The following is a 20,291-nucleotide window of genomic DNA, read 5'->3' as shown; positions in this document are numbered from 1 at the left end:
CTGGGCACCAGGCTAACAGTGAAGATCTTGCTGTCTCCAGCTGCAACTCTAGTTGAGAGAGCCAACTAACAGGAAGTAGCACAACCCTTGGAGGGCCTGGGGAGCTCTGAGTCCAGTTGGAAGCACCGGAAATGGTTCATTAGAAACAGCTGCTGAGTGTAGAGATGGGCAGGTCATGTGGGGTACTGTTAGGGATATGGAGTCCTGCAGCTCCTCACTATAGCATGGTAGGAAGGGCCGCCCTTGGGAGAGAGTTGGTACCGAAAGGCCAGTGAGATGAAATGTTACTAGAAACTTCCTTGCTAGACTTGGCCCCTTCACAACATCAGAGGCAATGGGCCAATATGACATTCTTGGTTATTTGAGACCATCTTATCTTTAAATATAGAGTTTATTGATGAGGTTTTGACTCATCTCCTAGGATCTACTTCTGAGCTAAGATCTTGTCACCCCTTCCTTGAACTGCCTTCAGGAGGACATGCTGTACACCACTCCGCTAGCATTTCTTGCTATTTTGTGGTTTTGGTTTGTTTGTTTGTTTGTTTGTTTGTTTGTTTTGTTTCAGTTAAATGTACTGAATGTTTTTTAAGCCTCTTTCTGTTGTTAAGAAGCCTTTGAGCCCAGCTGGAACATGCTCTGCTCTGTGCTTTGTCTCTGAGAGGAAGTAGTTAACAAAAGAACCAGTCATCTAGAGCAGCTTAGAAGTGTATGTCAGTCTCGGTGTTAGAGGTGCACACTGGTAATCGCAGCTACTCAGATGCTTAGGCCGGGGAGGACTTGGAGTGGAATGCGACCTGGGCTACATAGCGAGTTCAGAGAGGATGTGGATGGGCAACTTAGTGAATTCTCATCTCAAAATAGAAGTGAGTAGATTAGAGAAGACATAGAAAATGATGCAGCATTAGATCCAAGCACTAGTACTGAAAAAATAAAAATAAAAAAAGACATTTAAAAAGTGAAGTGCATAGAAAGGCGCTAGCATTCTCTCAAGCATAGAAAGTTGAAAAGAGTGTCTTGGAGAGCTCTGTGTCCAGCACTGGTAAGAGGGCGGCACTGAGCTCTGTAAAAGTTGTTGCTGCCTTAATAAAAGGTAACAGGATCACATTTCGATTTTAAAGTAGGCACAGCCATAGCGTTCTCGTCTCATGGAATTCATCTGACTTAAAGAATCAACGGCAGAGACAGTATGCGTGGTATAATAATTAAGGGTGCCAGTCTGTGGTCATATAGACTTAGTTTGCATTCTAGTTGTTCTACTAATTTGCTGTGTGGCCTCAAGGAAGCTCCCCAGCCTCTGTAATCCTCGTTTTCCTGCCTGTGAAAAGAGTCTCTGGTAATTCCTCAACAGCTGTCCTGTGGGACAGTGATTGCCAGTGTTCCTCCTTAGTGCTCAATAAATGCTGGCTATTAAATACAAAGGCTTGATATATTAAAGTAGCATTAATAATTGTGAAAAATTAGAAAGGCTTGCCCTCTGAAGTGAGGCATTCATAAACATTTCTAGTCCACCATAAACTGGAGTGTTTTAGTCTACTAAAGATATACTTTATTAGATGTTTTGAAGCAAAATGTTTATGGTAGGTTATTGAAATAAAGCTAAATATAGTATAGACTTTACACAGTTTTAGGACATTGGTATTTAATGAAACAAAAGATACTTTTGAGTGGTTGGGCAGTGGCTGGGGTATTGTAAATGCTTAGCACATGTTTATGTGTACGTATAGTGTTGTTATGGTTAGGGTTTTTATATGCTTGTTTTTAGTAGTAGACATAATAGTGTTTTAGTCATGAAGAAGGGTTAGAGACAACATGGCATTCTATTTTATGTTTTTATGCTTAAATAAACATGTGATTTTGTAAAATTTAAAGATTATTTTAAGGGTGAGCAGATGATAAAGATGAGCAAAATTTATTGTGACTAGCTAATTAGTGATTGGTTATCATGTCATTTGAAAAAATAGAAATGTACAAACATTCAATAAAAACATTTGGCATCATTAACAAAGGAGAGAAGTGCAAATCATAACCACAGTGACTGAGACACTATTTCATTCCAGTTGGAGTGGCAACAGTAGGGGCAACAGTAATGGCGGGCAGTAGCAAGTGTCACTGAGGATTCAGAGAAGGGGCCCTTAACATGGCTGGCAGGAAGTAATCTGGTGCCATCCCTATAGAAATAGCTTAACATTCTCTTTAAAGAGAGAGAGAAATGTAGATTGACTGTATATGGGAGAGACCTAAAAGAGTTAAATTCAGTAGAGTGTATTCTTGGAAGAAAAAGGATGGTTATTGATGCTCTGTTCTGGAGAACTGGAGGCATGTCCATACTGAATCCTGTGTGAGTGAGAATGTCCATAGTCCCAAACTAATACAGTGCAAATGTGTACTGTACGAGAAAAGGAATACCGAAGGTGACATTTCAGTAAAATGAACTGTTGACCATAATAAAGGAATGCATATGGAACATTGTGATGTAAATAATCTGAAAACATGATTAAAAGTAACCAGATTCAAAACCATATCGTATGATCCATTTATCTGGTAAGTTCAGATGGTCAATGTTTATTGAGTACCTGAAACTAGTCGGGGGATGGGAGGTAAGTCTCCATGGTAATGGAGGACTTTTTTTGTTAAGTGTGTATGTGTAAAAACATTTGAAATCAGCTATAATGACTACACAGTTCTGAATACACAAAAGTATAGATTTGCCTACCAGTTTCAAAACTTGAAGTTGATTAGAGAAGAAAAGTTTACAAAACAGCTAAGAAATTAAACAGGCACTGTGCCATTAGATATTTAGCTCCACTGAGTAATTGAAAGTAGAACTTTTTCAAAATAGACTAGTTAATGATAAAAACTTATAAACTCTAGAAATAAATCTTAGTACATATAACTATGTGTAGACTCTATTAACAGTGAATATGGCATGCTACATAGAGAAAACAATCTCTGCTTGGTTTGTGATAACTAGTAAAACTTGGGTTGACTTTTTTGTGTGTGTGGTAAAACTCTTTGCACTTCTAATCAAGCATGAGTCAAAGCAATGCCACAAAACTGTACTAGTGGACAGTCTATTCTTCATTGACATACCCTGCAGCAAACAAAGTCATGACATAAGTAAAATATAATTAAAGCATTAGTTTTTTTTAAAACAAAGAATATGTTCAGCAAGGTGCGGTGGCACACAATTTTAATCCCAACACTCACAAGCAGAGTTTGATTGAGGCTACCTTGGGTTCTTTAGTGAATTTTAGGTCAGCTAAGTCTACAAGGTGAAACCCTGTCTCAAAAACTATGCATGTATAGATAGATAGATAAATAGATAGATAGATAGATAGATAGATATCCATAGAATATTGCCAGACATGTTAGCACGTGCCTGTAAACCCAGCACTTAGAAGGCTAAGCAAGAAATACTGGGTTGACTTTTTAAAAAATAATTAAGTTAGTTTTTTTATGTATAAACTGAACTAAAATAGATTTTTTTAATCTGAGAAGAAAATAGAGTCCTGGAGGGTGGTATGCTAGGTAAAATAAGCCATGTAAATATTGAATGATCTCACTTTTATGTAGAATCTGAACAAGTTGGAATTCACTGGAAACAAAGTAGAATGATGGTTGGAAAAGTTGAGAAAGGGACCGAGAGAGTTGTTGGTCACAGGGTCCAAAATTACAGTTAGTTAGAATGAGTAAGCCGTCAAGATCTCACACAGCTTAGTGACCATAATTATCATCTGTAGGGGCTAAAGCAATCACTAAGTGGTTAAGAGCACACGCTTCTCTAACAGAGGCCTGGAGTTTGGCTCCCAGCTCTATGGTGGCTCACAACTACCTGTAGCACCAGTTCCTAGGGATCTGACACCCTCTTCTGACCTCCACAGGCACAAGGTACATACATTGTGCTCATACAGACATGCAAACAAAACACTCAGCACACACAAAAATATCAGTATATTTAAACAAGAATAATATCTTATGTACATAGCTAAAATTTGCTGCAAGGATATCTTAAATAGTCTCACAATGAAAAATGATAACTCAGTGAGGTAATTACTTTGGTTTTTTTTTTTTTAGCCTCACAATGCACACACACCTGTGATTGATTACATTGTATATCACAAATGCATACATTTTTATCAGTTACTCCTCAGTAAATCTGGAAAAAAAGAAAAATCAATTGGAATAGTATATACTGAGAAAATGTATCATAAAAGTATGTATGATGAAAGTAGAGATTTAATATCTCCTTAATGTATAAATATCTCTAAACCCATTAGAAGAATAAATGACTTACTGATAGTAAATTGAGCAATTCATAAATGAAGGGAACAAGACAAGTTGGTTATTCATAAAGAAATAACAGAAGAAAAGCAAGCATATAAAAACTCTTAGCTTTCCTTATTTTTAAACACTACCATTTTATATATTATTAATAAATTAGTAGTGATTAATATTTTCATAAAAAGTTTAGGAAACGGGCATTAATAATGTGCCTCCAATAGGAAGATACGTTGTATAGCCTTTCTAGAAGCACTTTATGATATATGTCATCAATCTTATAAAGTTGTTCTCTTTGTCCCAATAAGTAAACTAAACATTTCTCTAAATAAGATTAGACATGCATGTGTTTTTCTGTGTAAGAATGTCACTCATGTGAGTAGAGACAAGGGAAAAGTCTAATACTCATCTTGAGGACGAAATGCTGTGCAGTAGAGAAAGGTGTCCTTGCAGAATGCTCATTGCCATAGCAGTGTCCTACATTAGCTACGTTGCTTGTTGCTGTGACCGAATACCTGACAAGTAGGAACATGTGGAGGAGGGTTTTACTTGACTTACAGTTTTGAGGGGACATGGTCCATCATGGCGGAGAAAGCATGGCAGCAGGCGCATGAGGTGGCTGGCCACTTTGCGTCCTCAGTCAGAAAGCAGAGCAATGTGAATGAATGCTGCTGCTCACACACTTTCTTCCCAGGGCTGGGGCTGAGCCCATGGGATGGTTCTGCTCACGTTCAGGGTGGGTCTGCCCTTAGTTAAATCATGGTGGAAATACCCACAGAGACATAGAAAAGTGCATTTCCACATTGATTGTAAATCCAGCTAGGTTGACGATGAAGACTAGCCATCACTTATGTGCTTACAGGTTAAGCAGAATAGAATCAGTTCAAAAGTTAGCTCCTAGTGTGTTAATGTGTGATGTGGTTTATTTTATTTTTATTCTTCCGTATTATTAGTTTCTAGAATGATCATTTTTACCTAGTTAGGCTTAGTTCTATTTCATCTCATAACTGTCAGTATAGCTCTCAGGCCATACTCTATCACCAACACAGGCAGGAACTGCAGCAGGGGCCATGGAGGAACACTGCTCACTGGTTTGTTCCTCATGGTTTACTCAGCCTGTTTTCTTTTCTTTCTTTCCTTTTCCCCCCATTTTTATTATGTTTCTTTTTAAAACATAAAGATTTGTATATTATACATAAATAAAATAAACTATATACAGCAGGAAGAACCACAAAATAATCAGGAATTATATTAATGTTACATTCATAGTGATTTGGCTATTTGTAACTTGAAGTAAACATCTTTCCTATCTTGTTGAGTCTAAAATTCTGAATGAAAATCAATATCTATCATATCTCATTCTATTAACTTAAAACACCTATCTAGATCTAAAAATATCTTAACCCCAACCAACTAAGCTTAATTGTAAGACTAAGCTGTCTGATCTTCAACCTCATCAGAGACTTGAGAAGGAATAAAAGGAATAAAATTAATTACCTGAGTCAACCTGAGTGCAGGTTAGCAGCTTCCAAAATGAAAAAAGTGACAGAGACAGTTTGCTGCCTGAATAGTCACCCAAAACTCTCTATAATGTTGGAACGTCATCTTCAGCCTTTTAGTCCAATATATCTGACAGACATATTTGCGAGACAGGAACTACTGAGGACTTGCTTACCCTGTCCTGGCAGAGTTTGGCCATCAACTCTTCCTGTATCGAAGCTTGCCCATTTTTAGGCAGATTTCTGTCTGTGGCAGAAACAAGGACATTTTGCCCAGTGGCTGGTTTGCTGCATTTGAAACCAACTCCATAAGGAGATTCTTTGATGCTCAGTATCTTCTTGAAGGTAGGCTGGGTGTTACCAGGAGTTAACTTGTCTTGTCAAAGAATCTTTAGAATAATAAAAACAAATGCCATATTCTGTAGGTCTCTGAGGCTTTTGAAGACCTTATGTAATTATTTTACCTTATATCTATAGAATCATATCTATTTGTTAGACCTAGGATACATATTCTTGTGATAAAAATAGTCTAGTATTTACATGACCATGATTTGTTCAACTAACAGTTAGCTTGTATTACTTAATTATTCTAAATAGCCTGCAGCCCCACTAAGGTATTGGAAGTAAACCTTGTATTCTAATTGAACTGGATGGGTATAATACCTCATATTAGAGTAGAAATATATGTGTGTGTGTATGTGTGTGTGTGTGTATTTATACATATATACATATATAATGTGTGAAGAATAATCTTAGATTTGAATTCTATACCAATGTATCAAAATTACACTTATTTTGCATTAGTATACAAAATTCTGTACCAAGGAATTAAAAATAACCATATTTGTGAGTAACACTTAAGGCCTAGAGCTGAGGAGTAGATTCAATAATCTGCCTTTTAAAGTTGTGTCATCCCTCTATTTTTCATATCCTCCTTTCTTTCTTTTCAGCTCCTATCTCCTTACCTACCAAAGAAACATAAAGGAAAGAGAGACATCCCTGAGTCCAACCTAGTTTTCTCTCTGTATAAGACCACTAATAACTTATAACAAAATAAGCATGTGTAGCCCAAGAGAGCCAACAGAAACCTACCCAACCCCTCTTAGAGGGAATGAGACACCATTCTCTTAAGGTTTCTTCAGGCTGATTTAGGGCAAATAATATGTTTGAAAGGGCCTAAATAAGATTGAGGGAAATGGTTAAGCAAGCCAGGGATAGCATTTATGGTCCATTTTCTAAATGTTGAGAAATTCCCAGCTTAATCAACCTGTTTTCTGAAGCCATACAGGACCACTGCCTCCCATGGGATGGGCCCTCCCTCATCAGTCAGCACCCCACTTGTCTACCGGCCGGTCTTATGGAGGAATTTTCTCAGTTAAGATTCATTATTCTTAAATGACTCTAGCTTGTATCACGTTGACAAAAACCTAACCAGAACAATCACTTCTATAATAAGTAGGGAAAGTTACTAGAAATGTTTATGGTGCTGGCATGGGTATTTTCAGTATTTTGTTTTAAGCCAGTCAACCCCTCTGTTCTATAGCCCTGTTACTATGTTTACTTATTCATCTTTTTATATGAAAGTTGGAAATGAATAGGTACACTTAAGGTATATTCCAAAAAAATATTCATTTTTGTCAGTACTGACATTTAAGCCATTCCCTTGTGTTTTTAAAATCACTTAAAAGTAATTGCTGTCTTTGTTTTAAAATCATTGCCTATGTGCCATTTTATTCTAATTAAAAAAAAAAACTAATAAGAAAATGCTCTGAAATCCCTGGTTTCTTTTATGACGTGATATGAACACTTACACATAAAGAAAAGTGCAGAGTAGGGATTTTTCCTTAAGAAGTCTTCAGCTGGGAAAACGCATGCATATGTGTGCATGTAGAGGCCAAAGGTTGATTTGGGGTCTTTCAGTTGCTTTCAACTACCCCCTCAGTTCTCCATTGCCTTTCTCTGCCTCCTTCTCCCCAGTCCTCTCCTCCTCCTCCTCTTCCTCCTCCTCCTTCTTCCTCTTCTTCTTCTTCTCTCTCTCTCTCTCTCTCTCTCTCTCTCTCTCTCTCTCTCTCTCTCTCTCTCTCTCTTTCTCCTTGTTGTGTACATATGAGTGGTGGGATATGCATGCCTGTGTGCACCAGAGCAAGCAGGCAGGTTTCTTCTTCTTTTGCTCCTTTTCTTGATTGCCTTGCTGCAGGATCTCTCACTGGAGCAGAACATCACCATTCTGCCTAGCTGGCCAGCCAGTGAGTCCTTGGCATCTACTTGTTTTCTGTTGCTTGGTGCTGGGGTTACAGGCATGTACAGCCATGCCTGGCTTTCTTCATGGGCACTGGGGATCTGAACTCGGGTCCTCGTGCTCATGGAACAAATGCTTTGCCATTGAGGCATCTACCCAGCACCCTTTAGAGATACAGTTTCTTACTGGACCTGGAGCTTACTAAAGTGGCTAAACTTACCTGTCAACAAAGCTCTGAGATCCTCCCGTCTCCCTGACACAGGGATTGCAGATGTGTGCCCTTATGCCTAGCTTTTTTTCTGTGGGTGCTATCTGTACTCAGATCTTACACACCCTTTGTGTGTAAGGGTGTAAAGGTGAAGCAAGGGCTTTACCAACTGAGCCATTGCCCCAGCCTCTTTAAGAGCTTTTTTAAATAATAAGTAAGTTGGTTTTATTGAAAAATTTCATCTATGTGTTGCTTTGCCTCAAAGTTAAATAATAAATAAAACATTTTTAATAGAGAAATATATAGTCAGAAATAATCTAAAAGTGTTTCATGTTGTTATATACACTCAGATTAGATAGTTGTGGTATTATCAGTCCATATTAGAAGCCACACTAAAAGCAAAAAACTTCTGCCTATAGGCTATGGGCCGAGTCTTAAAAATTATACTACTAGTAGCCTTAATATGCTATTTCTCAGACAGAGGCACAAGTGGAAATGGCTGGAGGTTTGCCAGATGTTTTTCTTGGAGACTTGTCAGCTGTAGCTTTGTAAATAGACCTAGTACAGTGGTTGAACCATCAGAACATAAGGACCCAGCCCTCAGAGGCTGAGGCAGAGAGAAGTCATGCTGTAGGCCAGCCTGAACTACATACACACCACACTGGTCCGGTCTCAGCACAAGTCAAATTTAAAAGAAGAAGAACTTAAGGAAGATGTGAAAAACACTTAAATGGTACACTTTGCCCACACAGGCTGGCAATTTTAGTCCTTTATGACTGTCACTGCATTCATTAAATTTCTCATTCATAAAGTATTGGCATATCTACTATGATGCTAGTGAGCAGAGGAGAATGGAAATATCAACTTGGACTGGATAAGTTCCCTGTGCAAATTTGTTGTTATAGTAAAAGTAAAACATCCTTACAATTTAGTGACAGTGAAAACACATACAACTGTTCTTCATGTGAATCATACAAGTACTGTGGAAGTTCAGAAGGGAACGATTTCTTCTGACAAAGGAAAGGTATGTGAGACATGGGGAAAGGATCTCAGTACAGGAAAACCATTTTTTGCTGGAACCTTTGAAACAGGTGAGAGTCATTTGTTATCACATTGTCTACGTTGTTCTCTGCTCACAGTTGTGTGGTTTTCTCCTTAGCTTGTCCGAAAACCTTCTAATGAAAGCCAAGTACGGTGGCTCTCACCTGTCATCCTACCACTTATGAGCCTGAGGCAGGAGCATCACCGCTGGTCTGAGGCCAGTCTGGGCTTCATAGCAAGTCCCAGGAAGTCTAAGCTACAGAGTGAGACACTGTCTCAAAACAAAACAGAAAAAAAAAAACCCAAATCGGAACATGTCAGGCCTGTGGTGACACTTTTTATATGATCAACTACCTGTTCAAACTAGTACCAAACACTTCTTCACAAATGTTATATTAAAACCTTTAGCATCCGATATGAAGTTCATCAATTTGTAATACAATGTTCTAAACACTTTAGAACTGAATTGTATCTCATTCATTTATTACTGTCATCACTGATAGGAATTTGAGACAAATAGTGACAATTGTGATTCCCTCGGAAATTCTGTTGTTTGTACATCAGAGTTTCTACTTAGCTTTTAGAATTAAGAAATGGGACAAAACTGACACAGTCTCTGCCTATATGGCATTTATTGTAAAAAGCTGCTACTTTGATTCTCTTACTGAAAGTGTAGTGCATATTCATATGCTTTGAATGTAGAAAGTACTAAGTACAGTAAGAATCAAAACCACCCTGAATTTATGTTGTGTGTTTTCCCTTTTACAATAATATTAAAAGCTGGGCAAGGTGGCACACGCCTTTAATCCCAGCACTCGGGAGGCAGAGGCAGGCAGATCTCCGTGAGTTCGAGGCCAGCCAGATCTACAAAACAAGTCTGGGACAGCCAGCTCTGCACAGAGAAACCATGTCTCGAAAAAACCCTAAACAATAACAAACAAACAAATAATAATATTACTTGTAAATAAATACACTAAAAATTCACTAATTTGAAATTTGGGGTTTTTAGGAGTGGTGCTGGTAGTCATTCACAGTGTGGTAAGGTTAAGGGAAAGAATGACAAGTTCATAAACTTTGTGCCCTTAAAAAAAAAAATTCCTTTTTGCTTTATAAGGGAAGCTAGTGTGCATTCAGCATCCAAGAGAGCACCATGCAGGACATTATATTACAAGACACTGGCGACAGTGAGTCAGAGAAAGCGCACAGGTGTTGATGGAAAAAGCAAGGCCTTTGTGGACACTCTTCTCACTTCTCTTTTTCTTCCTACAAGATCCTTCTTGACGAGCTGTCTTCCACTAAACACTGGGCGTCTGTGCATGTGTCGGACCACAGTGGGTTTCACTATCGCCAGTTTTTGCTGAAGTCTTTGATTGGCCAGACTGCGGTGGACAGTTCTGCACTGCAGCAAAACTCTCTGAAAAGTGAGCCGAAAGATGAAGAAGCAGTCGCCCCAGCAGAGGATCCGCGGGTGAATCTTCCCCAGCTCCTAGAAGAAGAAGTGGAATTCTGCACAGATCTTATCGATTCCTATCCAGGGCACGAAACCCTTTGGTGTCATAGGTAAGAGAAGAGAAAACCCATTTCCTGTGACCAACTGGGTGTGTCCTTAGAGACTTGCACCGACCTGTGTCAGTGTATGCAAATGTGGCCACGTGACTGCAGAGCTCACCTGGCTGAGTGAGAAAGGGGCCATTGTTGATCATACCACTGCCACTGTCGTGGTTAATATGAAATTTCTCACACATACATCTTTGCCTGTGGTTTAGGTTCATCCTTAACTGCGCAATAGAATGATTTGTGTTACTTTGAAAATAGTAAAAGCAAACAGAAAAATGTTCCGTGACTCTTTGATCCTGACAATTAGCATACTGGGGATGGGGTGCTACCATGTGTTTTTAAGAAAAGTAATGTTGGGATGAAGTCCAGGTAAGTCAGCGCTTTGCTCCGTTTCTCTTAGATCTTCATCTGTCTGGAAGGGTCCCCATGTTTACAAGTCCATGTTCTGCTTCAGGCCATAGGAATCTGTTTGTGAACAAAAGACACGGCTTTGCCAGGCAAGGATGCGGACTGTAAAAGCTGTGTTTCCTAAGTCACCGAGTCCCCATCCCTCTCTCCAGTCTGCTCTTTCTCATGGCCTGCTTAGGCAGCCTGTTAGCTGGCTGCTAATCCATGCTAAGTACATGCAGAAGGCAGAAGTTTTCTTTTTTATAGAAGCTTCACGAATAGACATTGGTCCTTTCTCTTCACAGCAACCAAGACCTGTGATTGCACAGTTTTGGGGAAGACAGGATGTGAGGCTGTTGTTTAGAGACTTTGCTGTATGATGCATCTCCCCGCCACAATAGCAAGGCCTTAGAGACTTAACAGGTTGATATTAAAGCATTAGCACTTGAATCAATGAGGAGATATAACAGGTGAGGACCTGTCCTATGGAATTGCATAGCTTGTATAGCAGACGTGTGCCCGGGAAAGCTGTTTGTAGATCACGCAGAGCAGTTTTCATCTTCGTAAACAATTCCAGGTAGTAGCTGCTCCTCGGCTGAAGATAGGAATGGCATCTTTTGTGTGCTTTGCTCAGAGCCCAGCTCTCCTCTCCTGAATACCGAGATGGAAGACTAAAGTGGAGGTTTAGGAGAAATCATAAATGGCCCAGTGAATAAAGGTGCTTGCCAACTAGTCTGATGGCATGAATTCTACCCTTGGAACGTAGAACATAGAGCATGGTAGAAAGAGAGAATTGACTTCTGTACCACGTATCACACACACACACACACACACACACACACACACACACACACAATCAATAAATAAATGAGATAGATGATAGACAAATAGGTAGGTAGATAGATAAATAGATGGATAGATAGATAAGATAGACAGGCAGACAGACAGGCAGATGCAATAAAAATATCTTCAGAAAGAACTAGATAGAGGTTATGAACTACATGTCTATTCTGGAGAAACTGTTTCATGTACCTTGTTTCTGAGTTGCTTCAAAGATTCTAAATGAAGTTGGTATTTTGTTTTATATAATAATTTATGGCAAATAATTTTGAGCATTCACTATTTCTAACTCATGTTAGTATTAGGTCTGTAAACTCATCATGATACAAGTAAATGTTTATTAAAAAGCCCTCAGAGCAATCCTATGTTCTAGCAAACCAACCGGCAGCGAGGGTGGATGCTCTGAGATGTCAGTCATCTTTCTCCTTCTCTCAGACAGCTGTGGATTGTGAAATAGGTGTGGGCTGATACTGTATATTTTTAAGTTATCTTGGCTTCTTTTGCCTGCAAATCTTGAGTTTTGTTATGATTTTTTTTTCTTCCACCCCACCTCCCCCATCACAGGCGGCATGTTTTCTACCTTCAGCATCACTTACATGGCAGGTCTCCTCCAAGCTTGACTCACCTGTCCCCTGCAGACTACTCTGGGGGAACTTTGAATAATGACTTGCACCTGATCCCAGCAAGCGCTCAACCATCTCAGGCAATGGAAGTGGACGGACTGAGTGACTCTAGCAAGCAAGGCTATTCCCAGGAAACCAAGCGCCTGAAGCGGACCCCAGCTCCAGACTCTCTAGGCCTAGAGATGGAGCACAGGTTTATTGATCAAGTATTGTCCAGTTGTCGGAATGTAGAGCAAGCCAGGTATGCCAATGCATACAGGAAGTGGCTGGTGACTTTAAGTCAGTGAAAAGGGTAGATTCATCCTAAGAAATTCCCTTTAGTGCAATATTGCTTTTTTTCTCAATGCCATAGTTGCATGAACTGACTAGCTAACTATGTATTCTTTCATCTATAGCTTAAAAGTCTATAAGAAACTCTTTGATTTATTTATTTTATTAAGAGCCGGCATTCCTTTGGGTATAAAATAATTGTATAGTTCTTTCCTGCTAAACAATGTCTTAATTCTCTCTCTCATTTTTTTTTTCTTTTTGATTCCATGCCCTTTATATTTCGATATTTGGGCTTCTCATTTGATTCTTGGGATTGGTTCACATAACTTTACTCACCTCAGTTCAGTTGCTGCATAGGCACTTTCTTTAAACATTGGAAATTTATGTTGCAGTTCAGCTTAAGAATACTAATACATGTGCAGAAGGACTTGATCTGATTGCAATTTTGAGAATAAAATGGCTAGATGGATGGATGTGAAAAGGTAAGCCACTTCTTTCTCAAGTGTGTTCTCCAGGTATTCACGAAGAGAACCAAAGCCAGGAGTGTTGGAATTTATATAGAAGAAAAAATAATGCTTCCAATGTAATATATTTTTTAAATGATTATTTAAAAGAAACTAAACTAATTTAAGAGTTTATGTAATTGTAGTACTGAAAAAATTATTTTTATTACTAGTTTTGATAGATTGTTTTTACCTCATATTTGGTATATGCCAAAACAGCAAGTCAGCCCTTATAAAATAAATTCTTTAAAAAAAAAAAAACACAAATGCCATTTTTAGTTATTACTACTTTTTTCCTTCTAAAGTCATTCATGAAAAATGGGAGAAATCTGCATAGGAATTAAGTCTATAAAGCTTTCTTTTTAAAAATGTAAATTACTGAGATTATACTGGATAAACTGAGAAGTTTTTGTCAAGTGGCTAGTCAGGGTTTACTGGCAAAATCTAGGGAGGAAGACCAGTTTTAAGCATTAGTTCAATTTTTACTTTTAAAATGAAACAAAACACTTTGATACTAAATTCATCAGGGATAAGAACCAAAGTCCACGTTATAGCTGTGTCTCAATAACAAGGGCTGTGTGTTTCAGGTTGTGAAGTGGGGGAGGGGGTGGGTCAGGCACTGGCTCCGGCTCCTTTCTTATTAGATCCGCCGCTTTGGATGAGCTATGATTCCTCTGCGCGCACACCTTCTCTTTATCTTGCCAGCCCATCCCATCCTCTCCATCACTCAACTGTCCGTATTTTTTCTCTTGTGCGTCTTTTTTCAGGGATGCCCACTAAAGCTATTATCTCTCTTATAACAGCTTAATGCCTATCTATAAACACAGGAAGTATGAATAAGAGGTGCCCCTCTCAAAGTCCCTTCTAATGGTTGTCTTCGTTGGGTTTCTATTGCTGTGATGAAACACCGTGACCAAACCTGGAGAGAAAAGGTTTGGTCCTGACAACCTCCCGGGCAACACCCGTCACTGAGGGAAGCAGGGCAGGAGCCTATAGGTAGGAGCTGATGTAGAGGCTATGGAGAAGTGCTGCTTACTGACCTGCTCTCCATGGCACCACTTACAGTGATGGGCCCTCTCCTGTCAATCACTAATGAAGAAAATTCTCTATAACCTTGTTTACAGCCAGATCTTATGGAAGCATTTTCTCAACTGAGGTTCTCTCTCCTCATGTGACTCTAGCTAGGGTCAAACTGACATAAAGCTAGCCAGCACCGTGGTAGAAGCTGTCTCTTGTCCTGTGTATGCGCAAAATGCAAGTGATGATTACAGAAGTAAGCCATCATGGTTTGCATGTTCTCCTTTGCACACTTGGTGATGTATAGTGTAGGTTGAGGGACAGAGGGGAAGGCAAACCTCCCCTGTCTTGCTCTAGTAGACACTTACACTTGCATTAGGTATCCTGCACTAAGAGAAAAGAAACACATTCTTTCTTGGGCATTGTGTGTAGCAGACTGCTGAGCTAGGTGATGCTTAGAAAACCAGAAAAAAAAAAATCTATGATCTTGCTCTCCCTAGGTCAAAGTTATTATTTGCTATTCTGTAGTACCTAGATAATAAAGTACTTGCCATTATGAACATGATTCCACAGCCTTCTATATACAAAGGATATTCTGAAGCATCAAATACCTCAGGTTCTATGTGGACCTCTATAGGGAAAACCATTACACGATATTAGCTCCTATGAGATTGAGTAGAAACAACACAGCAGTTCCTGCTGCCGAGTCCCGTCTTTACTCAGTGCTACCTTTCTTCTCAACATCTTTTTAGCTTCCCAAGTAATAGGGCTTGTATTCCATGTAGTGTGTGTCAGGACATGCGCATAAGCTATGCTTTATGAATGTCAGCTAAAGTGTGAGTGTTCCTTGTCTTCTAAGGCTCAGCCCCTGCCTTCCTGAAGCCGTGGAGTCCTCTAATAATGCTATTTTTTTTGGCTTCCTAATAAAATTGGAAGTACATAGTAAAAATGAAGATATGTAAAAGATCCTGTTTCTGTGTGGGTCTTTGCAACATTATTTCTGAAATTAGCATTTTCAAGTGCTCATTCACAGGACTTAGGATTTGATTTCCCTGTATGTTTTCCCTAAGTGTTTGGCATTTACCATCACTAGCAAGCTACTGTGTTTTTGACCAAATGAATTCATGCGGTAGAAAAAAAATATGTGTAATCTAGGGGCTTGTTTAGTCATATTCTTCTGCACATATGTTGCTGTTAAAAGGAAGAGATGGTTTGGGTTGGCATACTGCATCTGATTTTCACTCCTGTGGATCAAGAAACCTGCTGATGTGCAAAAGGCAGTAAAATCTGTGATTTTCACCACAACCCCATCCTACTTTTTTCTTTTTAAGACTGTCTAGTTTGGTAATTACATTTCCAGATTATGTCATATGCCCTGCACATCATAAGGACTTAATAACTGCTAGGTTAAGAACTAATTAGCTCTTTAAGGGAAAGGTCGGTCATGAATGATGGAATAAATGATCAGGAAATTAAGAAGTTGTGAGTGATGTGGGCTAGCTCTGGAACTCTCAAGGACACTCCCACATGTAAACTTAGTGAGGCTTAGACTTGGTGTCTTCATGACAGTGTCTGGACTTGCTAACTCTTCACCATGAGATGGGACTCTAGAATTCTCTTAGCTGTTCTTTGTCCACACTGGAACCTCTCAGTCAGTTAGACCCATTTAGTAAGAAAGCTGTTTTCTTTCACTACGCAATGTTGGGGAGCAGCCCTCGCATACAGAGCCAGAGGCATACTTGAGCAGCTGGAATAATTCTTGGAATTTAGAGACTTGTTGATCTGTGTTTGCACGTGAGTCATCCTAATCCCCAGCTTGAACTGTGGCCCTTTTAGGTACTCCTGGAGCCTGTGGGAGTCATTTGCTAAGCCTAAGGAATTCATACCTTCTTTAGAAGCTCTGGGCCAAGAATTTCATCACATTTCTTATTCTTATGGCACAGTTCTAACTTAAGCTAAATGCTTCATTAATTATTTTCTCTTTGTTTTGCCAGTGTTGAGGCTCAAGTTCAGATTAGTAACCAGTCATAGAATTAAATGTATATAGATTATCACCGAAAGCCACTTATACTTTCAAATAAGGGCTATGTAACATATGAAATAGAAGCAAGCTTTTGAGTTTATATGCCGTGATCTGTAGAAAGCATGTGTGGTAGCCTTTATCACTTAGAGAGTGTTGAGATCCTCTTAGTTCATGCTGTGTGTGTGTGTGTGTGTGTGTGTGTGTGTGTGTGTGTGTGTGTGTCTGTAGAATTGCTATAAATAGAAAGTTGTGCAGTTTTTTCTTATCCAGCACAAGATAGTGTCTGATGTGGGCCAAATACACCTTTGGAGTGGAATGACCAGCATACAAGCGTCTCACTTGGCTCCCTAAGTCAGGGAAGACTCAGCTGTAAAATGAATAGCGAATACCTCCTCCCCCCGACAAACTTTTCTTTTCCTAAAATGCTTTTTGGGTTTACTGCTATTTTTCTACTAGAAAATTGTACCTTAAATTTTAAAATGCTTTATTCTGAAGTTTGTAAACAATTTAAAAACCATATCTTTGTCTTAAATAAAGCTGCAAACCCAAGCAATATTTCTCCCCTGCCCCACCCCAACGCATAGTCTGTAATGAGCTCCTGCTTATTAGAGAAGCATGCTGGGGTACCAGGAAATTTTAGCAAACTCAGTTTCATAGAATCAGTAAGCAAGAGAGAGCCACCCCCAAGAAGAAGTCCACATACTGTCACACAGTGTCTTCTTTAAAATAACTGTGCAATGTTTTAACTTGAGTGCCTTTCCAACTTCAGTGTGTGGTACAGGATTATGTTATACCAAACACTTGTGTTCAAGCAGTAAAAATGTAGAGCTTTTATTAGCTTGTTATGACACAGTGAAATGCTGACTGGAGAAGATAGGACCTTTTGATTTATATGTCATTAGTGGGCATTTTTTAAGTGCACTACTAAGAATACCAAGACTTTGAATTAATTCTTTGGCAACTAACGCTTTGAGTTTTGGAGGCATCATAAATACAGGCAGTGTACACACAATCAAAGTCACAGAAGTTATGCAGCCTGTGCTTGAAGGGAAGCAGGCATGCCGGCTAGCACACCGCAGAGAGCAGGTGCTTGTCCCAGGTGACCTTTTGCCTTATTCTGAGGTCCTGCCTTTCCTCCTGAACTCAGACATGGGGTAAGATAGTTAAAAGGGGGGGAAATGGGGCTGACTAATACCAAGAGGAAAGTAGTAAATACTAAAATGAAATTTCAAATTATAAGTATTTATGTGTGGAAGGGGAAAGTTGGACTGTCACAAATCATGATAGCAAATAGTTTGTCATTGTGATTCCTATGGTTAAGATTCCAAAGTGCTCTGCAGAGAATTCTTGATTAATATATCTCTGTTTGCATAGGGTTCATAATTGACACAGAGACCAATGTATCCCATGTGGATTTAGGGTTAGAGGGGGAATTCTCATGCCAGCCCCATTACCATGGAACAGCCCAAGACCGGTCGCTTAAAAATAAATGGCAGTTCAGTTGATCTGCTGATGAAACAGTGTACTTCAAAGGATATGAGCTGTTGTAGTTTGTGCTTCCTGAACAAACACACGAGGCACAAAGCTGACCCTGACATTTAGTAGTCTGCTTTACTCCTTAGGGTGTAGAAGACTTAGTCAGTGCAGAACATTTTATATGCTGTGGCCAAAAAGAAAAGGCAAAATATACTAAATGCATTGCTAGTTAGTATTGTGCAAGAGCTAATGCATACCATCTCGCTGCTTGCCCTGGACTTGTGCTATGAATGTTACCATGACTGTTGCCCGTGAAGAGTACTTCTGTGTTATATTTCTACTTTGGGGAGGTGGAGGAGGTTATATTTTGTTTCAGTTGACTTTTTCAGCCTTTAAAAACCATATTGAGGAAAACAATTACTGTTGTTATATAAGCTGACAGCTCTTTTTCTTCCTAAGACTCTTTTCTCTCTGCAAGTATGAGATGCAAAAGCCAGACAGGTTCAGAACATCACATAATGAGTCTGAACTGATAAATGCTAGAGAAGGAATATTATTAGCATATTTCTATTTTACCATTGTCAACATTGTTAGTTTTGGGTGAGCTATACTATTTTGTATGAAATATACATTATCATGTTTAAATATACAAGGCAAGATACACAATTGTATAACATCACAACCAAAGTTGTGGTTCTTCTTAAGTATCTAAATGTTTGTGTGTGTCTGTGTATGCCTGTGTGTGAGTACATGCATGCTTACGCACAGACATACATCTAAAGAGATCTGGAGCTTAGGCTTACATGAATTTTTTACAAAAGATTTTATCCTTTGAATTTTTATTTTCATATTTGCTCAAAGTGTTTTTATTTAATACAGATAAGCTCCTCCAGAAAAGTTGGAAACTGACATGTGTCCATTCGCCCTACTTAAATATTTGTGAAAACTGTTTGATTAGGTATTTGGTGGTTTATAAACCATGTTATTCTGTTTTCTTCCATATCGTTAAGGAGTTGGCGTTTATTTCATGCCTAGCAATCACTTTCCTAAAAGCGCTGCACAGTGTACAACAGATGATCTGATCATGTTTCTAAAGTGATGACATCACATGAGCCACGGGGATGTATAGGAATGTTAACCCTGTGACACTTCCCGGGAAATGTCCATTTATCCCCACATCCAGTGTCGTGCATTTGAGGCGAGCCGGTGGTTTTGTTGGTTAAAGTGGTGTAGATGGGGTGCAGAGATGAGCAGTTGTTCAATGCGTAGCCAGCTATTGCTCTCACGTCAGGCTAGCCTAGCTCTCACCAAGGAGACTGTTGCCATCTCTTCACCCAGGAATATGTTAGACAATGGAAAATGTTACTGTATGACATTAATTATTACGCTTGTTTTTTAGGCTGGAGTTAGACACATAATAAAGACATTTAATAAAACCATGGTATGGAGGGAGACAGGAGGCGGAGGAAGTTTAAGCAATATCTTCCTGGACAAGGCGCATTTAATAAATGGCTAAGCACTGGCGGCTAAACTCTTAAGAGAGCTATGAAGTCTTCTGCAGCCCGCTTATGTATTGGCAGGTCCAGTACTTTCTAGTAGCGGCTCATTTTATTTCTCCCTACTTCTCAGTTGCTTTCCATTGTCTTAAAAGTGATGATAAAATAGGAAGTTACACTGAGTAACTTTGTATGCTTTTCTCAGAATATGTTTGGCATGAGGAAGAAAGTTTTGCCAGTAGTAGTGTACTCTGGGTGCCTGTTCTGAGTTGACCTGACGCAAAAGATTAAACAGTTTTGAAACAAACATTCCCACCTGAACTGTGAGGGACCAAGTGTATAGTGCAAGTGTAGTTAGGGTTTGCCTTCTGGTGAGCTTGCTGCTGCACGGTCGTGTCCGTGGCTGGAGTCAGCTCTGTCGTTTTGGTGTGTTTTGTTCTAGGAGAGTAATGGAGCATGTACACTAGGCTGGATCACATACTGTTTCTGGGCCAGAAACGATAAAAGATGAGGTGTTATAAGTTTGCCAAATATTTGTATACTGTTATAAAAACCTTAAAGGAGGACTTCTTAAAAGTACAGCAACGGGGGCTGGAGAGATGGCTCAGCGGTTAAGAGCACTGACTGTTCTTCCAGAGGTCCTGAGTTCAATTCCCAGCAACCACATGGTGGCTCACAACCATCTATAATGTGATTTAATGTGCACTGTATACATAATAAATAAATCTTTAAAAAAACAACAACAACAAAAAAGTACAGCAACTACTTTTTCTAAACTCCGGGTTTCTGTATGCTAGTTAATTGCTTAGTTTAACGTAAAACTGGGGGGCTCTC

General features: G+C 39.2%; 1 protein-coding gene across 1 annotated transcript in view; it reads left to right on the top strand.

Moving 5' to 3' along the window:
* PTAR1 (protein prenyltransferase alpha subunit repeat containing 1) overlaps nucleotides 1–20,038 on the top strand; it is a 45,227-nt gene extending 25,189 nt beyond the window's left edge. The window contains exons 6-7 of the mRNA XM_084800432.1: nucleotides 10,536–10,825; nucleotides 12,614–20,038. Coding sequence (XP_084656558.1) covers nucleotides 10,536–10,825; nucleotides 12,614–12,959 — 636 coding nt within the window. The 3' untranslated portion in view covers nucleotides 12,960–20,038. The remainder of the gene's footprint in view (nucleotides 1–10,535; nucleotides 10,826–12,613) is intronic.
* Nucleotides 20,039–20,291: the final 253 nt, after the last annotated feature.

The sequence above is a fragment of the Acomys minous genome (assembly GCF_964271855.1).
Source record: "Acomys minous genome assembly, chromosome: 2".
NCBI lineage: Eukaryota > Metazoa > Chordata > Mammalia > Rodentia > Muridae > Acomys > Acomys minous.
This window is presented reverse-complemented; position numbering and strand designations above follow the sequence as displayed.